A 13,617-nucleotide genomic window follows, 5' to 3' on the forward strand; every position below is an offset into this window, starting at 1 on the left:
ATATTCACAATGTCATATCCAAGGGCCAAACCAACGACAAATTGCAGTTGAATGAGTATGTAGGAAATAGAACAATGGAGGTTTGTTAGGCCTGTATCGTGAGGGAGATGTTAGAGAGGAGAAGATTGCTACTGGCAGAGGACATGGAGAGGGCAGAAAAAAACTGCACTGTCGTTCTCTTTATGTTTAATCTATCAGTATTTGTCTTTTCTGAGATGAACCAATCATTTCAGTGCAGACCCGCACAATAGCTTTTCAAGGTCACTAAGCAGTGTGTGAGAAGGTACTTTTTCTCCCCTTAAAACAGCCCTGAAAAATGCTCTACAGAGATGTATCTTGTGATCAGAACACCCACTAACAGCTTTACTAAAAGAACTGTTAGAAAAGTTAGTCCTGGACAGAAATTGGTTATCAGAACAAGATACAGACATACTTAACAATGTTTTAATTGTCTATTAAATAGTATAGATGGCAGCAAGATACAGTATAAGATATGTTTAAATCTGAAAACTGTAGCCAAGACCCCTGAGGGTTAGGAGAACAAAAACAAAACAAAAAGAAATCCCCCAAAAGCATTTTTGGGATTAGTCTCACCTTGGGTCCTGGGGGACCTTGTTCTCCCAGTAAGCCAGGCTCCCCTCTGTCTCCCTGGGCAGTATCAATAGAATAAATTACTGTCAGTACTGGAAGCAAATTAGAAAAAGACAACACTAAAGAATATGCTTCTTTAGAGACTCACCTTGTTACCTTTAAGACCAGGCTCCCCTCTTAATCCTTCAGGGCCATCTTCACCCTGCCCAGTGGAGGGAAAACACTTGTTAAGAGTATACAACATATGACAGAATTTCACTCACTGATATAAGCTGCATAGAATATTAGTTAGTAAGCCCCTTCTATGGCTCGTAATACGTTCCCATGATGTTTTTAAGCTAAATTTCTTACATAAGCTACTTCTTCTCAGGGTCATAATTCAGTCAAATCTGAATTTGCAGACATGCTTCATTTATTTTTATATAGCAGTGTAATTTATATTTCCCAAGGATGTCATTATGTTAGATGTCCACTGTGGATAAATGTCCATAAATGCATTTTAGAAAAACTCAAATAGTCCTCATTCCTTGAAGAGTTTACCTGAATCATTACTTTTTAAAGTGTTTTTTGTTTGTTTGTTTGTTTTTCCAGTATGAATGTAATCCAGTAATAGTTGTCATCATGTCTGTGGGTGCTCTGTAAACAAGAACTCCTAACTGCTAATTCAGCATGCTCTTAATGGTGCTAATTTGCCAAAATGTCCAAAAAAAATATAGCCGTAAACCACAGGGCTTGAGTCATAGCCCACAGCAAATCACTGAATCATACATACACCACTGCATCATAGGAATATAGTTATCTTGTTTTTGTCTAATTGGACACCAACAGTTTCAGAATTTGAAAACTCCTAGTGTTGAGGATTGACATTTTCCTTCGAAGAGGAAGACTGTTCCATAATCTGGTATCCAGGACAGATAAAGCTTTATCATCAGAAACTGTAAAATTTTGAACTGGCTACCACCAGAAGACCTTGTTCTAAAGACTTGAGAGGTCTATTGGTCTGATGGGACCAGCAACACACTGATATACAACATGGTGGAGCCAAGTCCTCAAACTGAATACACAGATTTTTGGCAAGCCAGCATATTGAGGCTAACATACTGAAACAGTCACTAGAGTAATATCTAGTTACAGGTAAGGTGACTTCACTGTCTCCTTGAAAAGAAAATTGTCTTGGATTAACTGCTGCATCTAACCAGAGATTGCCTGATATCACAATAAAAACACAATAATTAGGCACACTGTGGGCTTTTAGTTAGTAACTACAAAGCAAACATTTGGACAAGTTGTAACTGAGCTACAGATTCTTGGCTTGCAAAAGAATAGAGATGCTCAAAGTAGTCAAGACTAGCAACACCTGTTAGATATAGAGGCACTAAGCTCCATGAGATGATTCACAAACACATAAAGCTGGTTATCATCAGCATATCAAGAGACACAACCAAACTGATGGATAGTGTGCCATAAAGGAAGGATGTAAAGGGTGAATAAGACAGGTACAAGGGTTAAAGGAGGAGAAAGTGATTATTGCAGAGTGGGTATTCAAAGGTATTAGAATGCACAATCTTCTTACCTTGATCCCTGGTAATCCAGGAGGGCCCAGATCACCAGGCTTCCCTTCTTTACCCTGAGACACAGACAATATAATTCAATTATGTTCAGACAGCAGATATCCTAAAGACTGGTGGCAGGTCGATGAAATGGTGAAAGGAAAGAAGTGTAGAAATTTATTAGCACTTACAGGCTTACCGTCAGGTCCTGGTGGCCCCTCTCTCCCTTTCTCCCCTCGGAAGCCCTGTGTGATAAAAACACTCCATCATGACTACAAGAGCATTGTTTTGACATTAGACCATTGTCCTGATGGCTACTTACAAGGCTTAACTTAATACATATTTCCTGCTTCATCCACTACTTTGACCCTCAGTAAAATATGTCAACAACTCTTGGATGAAATGCCATGAAATCTGGTACAAACACTTCCCCTCACAATGACTTGTAATGATTTGGTGATCATTTACCTTCTTTAGTTCTGTCATATTTGTTCCTTTCTTTATATTGTGACACTTAGAAGAAGTGCATTTAATTGTTCAATTTAACTTCCACATCTGTCCACAGATACCTTTCACAAAGCAGGTGACATAACACACCCAAAACCAAACAGCTGAAGCTAACAATGTAATGTCTGATAAGTTTTACTGATGTAGAGCAACAGAGGTTTGAAATCAGTTCATTTAAATTAAGTTTAATCCTTGTAAACAAAATCTTTTGTTGCAGTATTTTCAGTCTAAGCAACTGTTTAGGTCTTTGGTCAGGAACATAGTGGAGCCTGCAGAAAACATGTCCAACTAATTTGAAGATACAAATAAATATCAGGCTTGAACATTGATTTGTTTTTTGTGTTTTTTTGTATTTTTCTGCAAAAGAACTGCACAGTATGTTGAAAGAACCTTTCAAACACTTTCCAGAAATCTCCCCGGCTGAACAAATACTACAGTGACTCATTAGAAGTGAGTCATTACAACCACACAGTATTAGAGGTCATTAGCAGAATGAAGCAGAGTGAAGTCATGATATATATGTTTTTGGTTTGATGCACCAAATCCACATCAAATACATACAAGCTAGCATTTTCCTAGTTTGCAATTTGCCAGTTGTGGTCTCTCCTCCCTTTCCATATAGCATGTACCACTGTGGAGCAGTGTAATGACACAGTGTGGAACTGATGATTGTTGCAACAAAAAAGTGAAGAAGAAAGAAAGATTATGTGTGGAAACAAGCGGTACATTTTGTATTTAACTACTCAGATAAATCAGTCGTAATAATTTGGCTTATAGTAAGACAACTGATCACATATACACACATCGGCACAGTGAGTAGACCAATAAGGTGTCCACTTGTACAACCAATTGTACATTTGAGGGTCAAAACTGCTAGAGAGGTGAGAGAACAAGTAATAATTTAAATGTGTGTGTGCACATAGGTGTATGTGTTTGTGTTACCATGCGTCCTGGCGGGCCACGCTGCCCTGGTGGGCCGACTACACAGTTGCAGTCTTCTTCTTCTTCTGCTGTGGCCGTTCGATTCAGAGGACACTGAGGATACAAAAATGCATCAAGATTAACAGAGTTAGTGACAGTTATATTACCTTTACAATCCTTCACCTCCGTGGCTAAACATTTTCAACAGATTAAAATGTGTGAGAAACAAGACTGAATTCACCCTTACCCTTTCATCATCCTGTATATCAGAGAGAGAGAGAGAGAAAGACAGAAAAATTTTGGTTATTATCATTGCAGCCTTAAAATGCAGCTATATACAGACTGCAAAGTACAGACGGATGCTCTTACCACAGAGTAGATTTCACAAGCTGTTTCTCTCTCACTCTGATGAGGATCACAGTACAGACGCAGCTTCTGGATCTCCACCTGAATCAAAAGAATGTAAAAAAAATTCCATTACTGACTGTCAACAGACATCTCACTGGTATACATATAGATGTCATGTAGCTGGTATTTGGTGTAATATCTCTTTTATTTTTAGTCATAAACATCAATAATGAAGTGCATATATTCTCATAACTTTTATGAAGTCTGAACTCTAACATCATGCATTAAATCAATAGCCGTCTGGTACCTTAGTGATTATAACAGACACTAACACCGGATTCATGAGAAATGTGATACAGACATAATTATTTAGACAGTAGGACATCAGTTTATTCTTCATCCCGGTTCAGGACATAAATAAAGCAATGTATACTACATCAAAGTTGTACTATCCTTCTATTCAATTCACAGCAACTCTAGCATCAGTTTAACTTTGTTTAGTTTTTATATATTTAATCAAGACCATAGCCTTTCCCCAACCTCAACCTTGCTGCACACATGCACAAAACCATCATGCTGTAGTTGTTACACACGGATGTATTATTAGGCTACAAAAGAATATTTTACAGAAAACTTTAGAATTACCATTGTGCAAATTGCTATTAAAGTCTTGATTGTACTTCCGACAACTCAGACATGTTCTTGCCATTAGGCCAGAGGGTTCTGTGAAGGTTCGACATCTGTGTTCAGCCCTAAGTTTGTGTCTGCACAGTCAATCAGCACAATGACAAGGCCAATAACACGCATGCTCAACAGTAGCAGAACACATAGTTATGACTTACTAAACATACATGGAATGGAGTCTCCAAGTGGACTCCAGCACACTAGAAAAGTAGTGTAAAACCAACAGCTGCTCATCTGTAGTGTCTGTAGGTGTCTGTACATTTTAACCCTCTATTCTATTTTCTACCTTATGACAGTCCACTCTTGAAGACTTCATCCATACATGTACGTTAGGTTGTATCTATCTAGTCCGGTCATGCACACTGTTGCCCTTGTACTGTCGTCTACAAATTATGGGTGCACAAAATCTGGACACAGAAAGTAAAACACTGGCATAATGATAAGAGTCTGCAGTGGCGCTTTTGGATGCGAGGGGTCATGCCACTTGCCAACACTGGACGCTTAATAGGCGTGGGACAAGGCAGTGATGACAGATGATTGACAGGTGTTTTCCAACAGGAAACCATAAGAGGCGACACCCTCATACACTTGCGTAAACAGTGGCTACACCTGATTGGAAGAATGCTTTACTCATGGGCTGGCGGCTTCTGGATTTCAAACCACGCCAATATGGCGGCTTGTTCAGAAGCCTACATATGTATGTGTGTGTGTGTGTGTGTGTGTGTGTGTGTGTGTGTGTGTGTGTTTATAATACAAATACATTGCGTCAAAATGTGTTTCTAAAACCATTAGAGGCAAGACATAAGCCATGCTGCTGCTAGATCTGTTTTTATTTATTTTATTTTCCACAACAGATAGTTAAAAAGTTTTTCCAGAGGTATCACGTGGTTGCTGGGCGCCACTGTTTCACATTAAGTAGCCAACCCTCAGTCTCCTACCAGAAAGCACTGCATGGCTGCTTACATAGACAATCAATGGGAAGCACAGAAATGACAGATCCTGTGAACACGTACAATAAGTCCTCTTCTTCATTCTCTTATTATATGTAAATTTCACTCTTTCAGTTTTTTCATGGACTGAACCGAATATCAACAACCAATACCAAAACTGTAGTGGACTGAGAATCAGTAATGTTTCTCCACTACCAGGTCTTTACTGGGCAAATGATCAATGTGTCAAAGACATTCAGTATAAAACAATGTAATAATATTGAACATCTCCTAAATCTAAACTATTAATATTCTTTAAATCTGCTCAAAACAACTCATGTTCTTTCAAGCAAGTGATGACCTGCAATGGACTTCTTAGTTGCAGCATTATTTAGACGTGATTGGATACTCACAGGTACAGTGACGCTCGTTCCTCGCCTCTTAGACACCTGTGTCTCCCCATTGATGTAAATGGGCTCCACTGGGTCCAACATGACCTCCTGGATCTGCTGATCGTCAAGGAAACCAGTGACGTGACGTGGCCTCACCAGGAGTTTAAGCTGATGCCATTTTCCATCATACAGACTCTGAGGGAGAGAGTATATATTTCATGAACACCTTCCTTTTTTCAAGATTATCTCAAATATAAAGATGCATTTGCTGAGAGACTGAAGCACATCTTTGTCCAGGCTTCCATTCATGAGCAAAGTTGGATGTGAAAACAATTATTAACTTGTCAAATCCTCTTTCACTCAGCCTTCCATTTCTGTTGGCAGACCTCATGTGTATGTGTGTGTATGTGTGGTTCATTTAATCTAATTTTGTCAGTAAGGCCAAAAATGTGTTCCCTAAATACTACGCAAATAGTTACGAACAGCAAAGTATTACAACCAAGAACTCCTTCCTTTTTCCATCACAAACTTTTTCAAGCCGTAGAGTGGGAGAGAGGAACAGAGCAGCTATTGTTTCATTGGGACTGAGCCACAGCCGTCATCTCCAAATGACAAATCACAGGCCTCTACCTCGTGCCACATCAAACCAAATCAAATCAAACATGTGCAAACACAAATTCAACATAATTACAACCTTGTTCAGCACTCCTCGCTAAAGTCTAGGTGTGTGCTAGGATGGAGGATGGTGGATGCCCGTTGGAAAAAACAACCTGGCGAGCCCAACAGGATCATTACCTTGTGCTACCATGGAAACAGGGACATGCGTTCCAAGTACTACACATCCACCAACTAGTTTCCACTGAGGAAAGTCAGTGGTTTAGAGCAGGAAACATTTTCTTTGAGCCTCCTCCTGGCCTCCATCACATTACATCTCCTCTGTTTCAGCAGCGTATTGAAGCGAACAGTGGATGATATTTAAATAACTGCTAGGTTGGCCCTCTGCAAGTCATCCCAGTCAAGCTCATTCATAGCAACTAACATGAAGGGAAACCCAAGATTGGATGAGACGCTGCAATAACACAATGTGTTCTTTCACAGTAGCACAGCACACTATGCCATGTATATTCATCAGTATAATCTGTTGTGATTTTTGCGTTTTTCTCTTTTTTTTTCTACATTACGAATCACGAATTACGAGGTTTAAGCAGCTGCATTAACTGAGCTTTTTAAAGGAGCATCAAGTGATTTTTGACCACTAGAGGGCAGAGCAGAGAGATTCTCACAACAAGCTTTGACTCTGCTTAAGTTGAAACAGCATATTGTGAGCAGGTGAGCAGTCGAGGAGATGGTTAAGACAGAGGCAGAGGCCTATTAGCATATTCATAAATCTGTGCATACTAAATGTAGTAAAGGTGTCGAGTTACTTCTAGGCCATATTTAGTCATAAAGAGATTATTTTAATGAAATAAAAATGAAAGTCATTTTGATTAACATAAATTCATTTTTTAAAGTTTAATCAATGCCAAGAAGGGAAAATTAATATAATTTTTTCAACATTAGGAGGTCTTGGTTTGATTTTACACCTCTTAGCTCATCTGAAATTTCATGGTAAGGTCAACCAACCTGAATAATTTGTGATGAATAGTCGAGCTCACGCAGTCTTTGTAGCTTTATCCACAGGCAAAAGTGCAGTAACGTCTCTTGACAGGAATTTTTACACTTGGTCGTATTCAAAAAAGGGGCTTTGAAGTCAAAGCCAAGCCAAAAGGCAAGTAGCAGAGTGAGAAATGTTTCCCATATTGATCTGTTATGGACACTCAATCCTCACCAACCTGAAAGCCTGCTTTAAAGGTGACTCTCTGTTCCTTTTCTGTCATGCTGGTCGTAGTGAAGGTGACAGCTTTGTCTTTTCCACTCAGTGTTACTGCAGCCTGGATCTCCTTATCCTTTGACAGCACCCGCCAAAGGTCAAACGGCAGCTTGCTCGAAGTCCCTTTTAGACGCACAGTGGCTACAAACACATAGGATGGAGGGAGGCCTTCTGGGAAAATCTCTCTAGAAGACAGATGAAGTAAAACAATTATATATCTATGTACTTTTAATAACGCAAAACCAAGACAGAATCAAACACACTGATTTGGAATGTATGATACCTGGTATTCTCAGTAATGTCAGTGGAGGCAGTGAGGGTGTAGGCTGTTTCTGAAACCAGAGAGCCAGGGATCTTCTTGGCCTTCTTCTGAATGTTCATGCCCACCATCAGCTCAAAGCCTTTCTCATCACGAGACGCCACTGGGATTCGTGTGGGACATACAGACTCTAGAAAGAAAAAACTAATTTATTCAGACAGCTAACCTCCAACTCAACAGAAACTAACAGTCGTGCAGTTTCTGAGTATGCTGTGTTATTTGGTGGTACATTGATCTGTATTCTTACAGATAACAAAGGGCATCTATTTTTGGATAAAAACTAAGCAAAATTAAGTCTGCAATAGTGCAACAGGAAACTCTTTGAGGAGTATCCAACCCAGGCCTTAAATACAGTCGTTTTAATTGTCCTAACATAGAAATATCCCATTACAGGTTGTTAGATCATTTAAAAGACTATTCTCTAAAAAAAACAGCTCTCTTTGTGTATCTCTTTATTTGTTTATTTATGTGTGTGTGTGTATGTGGCAGAGGATATTACATTTTCAGTCGTAGGAGCTTGAAATTCATATTTTGAATTGCTAAAAAAAAAGTGCTAAAAAAAAATAAATAAAAAGACTAACATGATATATAATTTTAAAAACTCATGTCAATGCCAGTGTCTAAGGTAACATTGGCAAAATACCAGCTGTCAACAGTTCTACCAACACACCTTACAGCGTAATAAGAAGAAAAAAAAAAATCAAGTCCTTAGCTTGATTTTCTGACCTTCACATAGCTTCTGTTCCATGGAGTCTCTGATACGGTCGATGGTGGTGTAATCTTCAGCGTATAGGACATAGGTGGATGATGGTTTATTGGCGATAGATACCAGCTCCGAGGTGGTGATCTCACTGCCAACTCCCACAGCAAATACTGTAACACCCTGAGCTCGAGCCTCCATGCTGGCATCCACCTACAGAAAAAAAAATAGGGTTTCTGTGGTGAAAGTGATCCTTCGTCAGAGAGTATGAACCAGCAACTTTCATATTAATGCCATAGTGTGGAAGCTCCACTGGGATTTCGGGCCAATCAAAAAAAAAAACTTGACTTGGTTTAACTCAACGGCACAGTGACATTTACCACATCATCCTGAGACTTGCCATCAGTGACCACCACAGCGATGCGGTTCTTGACCAGGTTGGCTCGCTGAGAAGAGGAGAACACGTGGTTCACAGCAAACTTGATGGCCCGGCCCGTCTGCACAAACAAGTCAGAAAATTACTGACACACTGGTGGGGCCAATTAAAAAAAAGCATGACGTTGTGAGGGAACATGTGCGTGTGAACTGGACTGTTCACTAGATTGAAGCCAACAGCAGCTGCAGCACAAAGTGCAAATTAAATGATATAAACCTGTAAAAAAAAAAAAAAAAAAGCTCTTTTTGAAACGGGAAGCCTTAGTATTACACCATCTAAATGTAACAGGATACAGCTGTAGAATACAGAATTCAAAGGGACAGATTTGTAGTTCTGTTTCTCAAAGTTTGCGTGCCTGTGTTTGTTGAACATTTTTCTGCTTGTGGTGTTGCCGTGTGGTCATGCTGCTGCAGATGCACCTGTGTTGAGTGAATGTTGGCACCCGTGGATATAACCAGCCGCAGCCTGTTCCACTTTATTAGTTTCTTGTTTTTGTAAGAAGAACTAGAAGCAGTGAAGATTGCATACAACATTTTATAGTATATTTTAGGCTTTACTCGTCCACCCTGCTGCACGCAGGTGTCCAACTCAACCAGTAGGAGTCAGTAGTGAAGCATCAGGTCATAAACCTTCACTAGTTTAACACCTATAAACACTGTGTCTGAATGGATTCATTATTCTGTACTGATCTTTTTATGCTGTGTGTTACTTTTTATCCTTTACAATAATCACTCCTAAAGAGGTCAAGATTAGATCCAGCCCTCCCCTCACCCTTCTACCATTACACCCCTGCAGCAGGGCTCATGTGCTGCACAGTTTTTAATGGTTTCTTCTCACATTTTATTTCAAATAAATGAGAAGGGAAACTGAAAATGTATTCAACACCCTTGGAACAAGTTTAGCACTTTATTTTTCTTCCCATCCTGATTGATTTGTTCATTTAGGTGATTGATGTCATGGGAGGAGAAGACATGTGTTCAAGGTTCAGTCAAATGAAGCAGCACAAATAGCGTTGTCGCTGTTCTGGATACTTAATCTCTTTCTCTTTCTTTCTGGTAGAAACTCATTCTAATTTGGTGATTTTGCAAATGAAATAAAATGGAATACGTTATGCCTAAAATCTAAAATCTAATATATGTGTACGGTGTGCATGTTCAGTGTCAACCTGCATCAAGATATCAGCATGTATGACGGAATATATTTTCAGGGTCCTAACTGTAATGCAAAGGAAAAGCATGCAGTCTTGCCTGTGTGTTTCCTCCCAGGTAGGTGATGCTCTGTATGGCCTGGATGAGCTCTGCTCCGCCCTGATGTTTCCCCAGAGGAATCTCCAGTCGAGGTGTGTCACTATACTGGATCACAGCCACCTACAGCAGACACAGACAATACTAATGAAGGTGGAATACAGGTTAGCTGATGCTCTTTAGCTCATATAACAGGCCAACAAATCTGTAGGAACATGATGTTTCATAAAAGCTAGCAACTGACACATATACAAAGTGTCATTCAGATAGGGTTTAAAAAATGCTGCTAAATATGAAAGGAGAAATACGATGTCAGTGGTTTGAGGGAAGCTCAGCACAGCATAAAGTGGATCACATTACCTGTGTGTAGTGGGAACTGATGTCAAACTGACTGGTGATGTTGATAAGCCACTGCTTGGCCGTGTCAAAGTCAGAGAAGCCAACACTCCATGAGCCATCAACAATATACACCAGGTCATTCACGGCTGTGCTGCAGCCTGTGTACACACATGGACACACACACACACACACACATAAATATATGCAAACAGTTATCAAAGAGAACACTTTAAAATACAGATGAATACAAAGTAAATTTTCAGAAATTTTAGACTCAAGAGGTCAGTTCACAATCGTTTTATATTATGCTACGCTGGTATCCACTTTAATGGGCTCTCTCAGGTGTGCCGGTGTAACACCTACCTGCTCGGACATCGTCCTCTTCTGCAGCCTCCAGCGCAGTCAGTAGCAACGTTACACTCCATACTGACCACAGCAACATGGCTCAGTAGAAGAGTCCACCTCTGTCCAGTCCAACCTTCCTAAATCATGGGTGAAAACTTATTCAGCCAGTTGTTCATCAAACTATTTAGTCCAGGAAAACATAATTTGACACTCACTGGACAGATTAACACATAAATTAAGCATACATCAATGAGTCAAAACTACTCCTGCCTAATTCACATGCCAGCAAAACATCTCCCACCTGCTGGGGCTTGAATTCTACACAACACCTCTAGTTCAGGTACTAAGACATTTGCAGCAGATCTTTTAGGTCCTGAAGGTTGCAAATTGGAGCCACTGAGGATCAGAATTGTGCCAGAACATGCCAACACCGTGGTGCTCACCACTAGCCCCACAAGGCTTTACCATTACAGAGATGCTCCAACCCAGTCATCTGGCCATAATTTCAGATCTTGACGTCTGTGCATTTCATCCCCACTTCAACAAAAACTGACTGTTCTCTAATCATCTCATATATCCCAGACCTTGACATCCACTACTGTTACAAAAAATAAAAAATAAAAATCACCAGTCATCATTTTCTCCAGGTATTTTACCATCAGGATAAAGATTCCCATTTTGTTACAGACACACACAGTATCTGTGACTCTCAGGCGATAATTTTTTGTGTCTGTACGAGTAGCACCATAATGAAAATATCAACTGGAAAGTATCGAACTGAAATAAAACAATCTAATTGGCATTTTTCCATGACATTTATTTGGTGCATGTACATTCATGCTTTTCCCTGTGATCAACCTTTTCAACTTCAGAGACTCTTGTGCCAAAATTACTAAAATGCATAGCATATACATTTCCTGTGAAGCTGATTGAGCACCTTCATGTCCCCAAAGGGCTGACATCTTCAGATTATTGTGTACCTTGACTCCACCCTTGTGAAAAAGGAAACATCTTCCATCCTCATCGCTATTAAGGCTTTGCAAACAGCAAAAGTACTTTATTTGTTCCAACACGTCTCAGAGTAATAACAATGTCCTCACGGAGCCACCAGGAAGGCTTCATACGTAAGTTGGGTAACCTTTACACTCCTTTTGATCTACTTGTCTAACAGTCGAATAGCTTTGGAAACGTCCTCCCCCACACCTTTTCAGGGTGGGGCAGTGTCCAACAATTCCTGTAAATTTCCAAAAAACTGGCTTTCCAACATTCACACCCACTCCATGCAGTGAGTGGCCAGTTCTGCACTGGTAGGAGTCGAGGATTGATCTCTTTTTCTGTTGTCACTCAGCAGTTTGCAGCACTTTTCATGAGTGCAACACTATGAATGTCTTCCTGGAGAGACCGTATGGAAATGCAAGCTCTTACCCATTTCTAGGTGATCACATACATCTTTCCTCTCTCTATGGTGACTGTTTTTGTTGTTTTTTCACTCTGCCTCCCAGGCTGTTCAGAATGGCTATGTACATTTGTTTTCTGATGTGGTGGACTTGTTACGAACTTGTTCTGTTGGAGATTTAACTGAGAAAAAGGTCTGAGTTCATAAGACACACAAATTGATCACATGCACTTGTTGCCACAAAAATAATTATTAGGTCTATGGATGGATGTTTCTTTCAGTATGTTTTTGATTGACTGAGAGAAGACAATGAGAGAAGTGTGGGAACAAGAATAACCACAAGAGAAAAAGATGAGCCATTGTCAGAGCCAACAACAGAAATGTGTATTTGCTCTTTGATTCATTACAGTTACATAGTGAAGCAGAAATAAATGCCCATAAATCCGTGAACCTGTCATTACTACTTTGGACCTCCTCAGTTCTGCTTTGCAACATTCATTCAAACGACCAACACCAACACAATGACCAACACAATGACTTTAACCCTCTCCCTCTGTGGTTGTTTCTCTCTATGTGGGAATCACTTTCAAACTTTGCTGGGGTTTTGTTGCTCTGTCATTAATTCATCTGTTTCACATGTCTTCAGATGCCGTAGAACCACAAACAGGAAAAGGGACGTTCTCTGCCTCTTCAGTTCCTGGAACTATATTGTCTAAAAGTGCCTGTAAAGAGTAAATTGGCACTTTTTCTTACTCTGCTTTAAAATGTGTTTTACTCACTTGCACCAGCCTTGAAACAAATGCTGAACCTGCATCAATGACATCAGTAAAGTGCAGTTAATACAGCACATTGCTGAAAGACAAGAACTAGAATAGCTGGAGATGAGCCTAAACAAAATTTTCAGCCGCTTTAAAATTAGTCTTCAAAATTTATAACAAAAAAATACCATTTCCTTGTTCACGCCTTTCTTGTGTGTGTTTAAAACTATATCATGTCCACACAATTAAACAATTAGACATACAGCTCATTCATTACACAATTATCAG

General features: G+C 39.8%; 1 protein-coding gene across 1 annotated transcript in view; it reads right to left on the reverse strand.

Moving 5' to 3' along the window:
• The window catches only part of LOC103365391 (collagen alpha-1(XXI) chain), a 68,017-nt gene extending 56,745 nt beyond the window's left edge, over positions 1-11,272 (reverse strand). Inside the window, exons 1-15 of the mRNA XM_008292819.1 lie at positions 11,194-11,272; positions 10,852-10,988; positions 10,495-10,614; positions 9,192-9,308; positions 8,838-9,024; positions 8,076-8,214; positions 7,755-7,977; positions 5,944-6,117; positions 3,939-4,016; positions 3,817-3,828; positions 3,591-3,683; positions 2,333-2,386; positions 2,165-2,218; positions 740-793; positions 595-648 (exon numbers count right to left, since the gene is read on the reverse strand). Of these exons, the coding sequence (XP_008291041.1) occupies positions 595-648; positions 740-793; positions 2,165-2,218; positions 2,333-2,386; positions 3,591-3,683; positions 3,817-3,828; positions 3,939-4,016; positions 5,944-6,117; positions 7,755-7,977; positions 8,076-8,214; positions 8,838-9,024; positions 9,192-9,308; positions 10,495-10,614; positions 10,852-10,988; positions 11,194-11,272 (1,575 nt within the window). The remainder of the gene's footprint in view (positions 1-594; positions 649-739; positions 794-2,164; positions 2,219-2,332; positions 2,387-3,590; positions 3,684-3,816; positions 3,829-3,938; positions 4,017-5,943; positions 6,118-7,754; positions 7,978-8,075; positions 8,215-8,837; positions 9,025-9,191; positions 9,309-10,494; positions 10,615-10,851; positions 10,989-11,193) is intronic.
• Between the last annotated feature and the right edge of the window lie 2,345 nt (positions 11,273-13,617).

This window comes from Stegastes partitus, unplaced genomic scaffold, assembly GCF_000690725.1.
Source record: "Stegastes partitus isolate 25-593 unplaced genomic scaffold, Stegastes_partitus-1.0.2 Scaffold835, whole genome shotgun sequence".
In the NCBI taxonomy this organism is placed as follows: Eukaryota; Metazoa; Chordata; class Actinopteri; family Pomacentridae; genus Stegastes; species Stegastes partitus.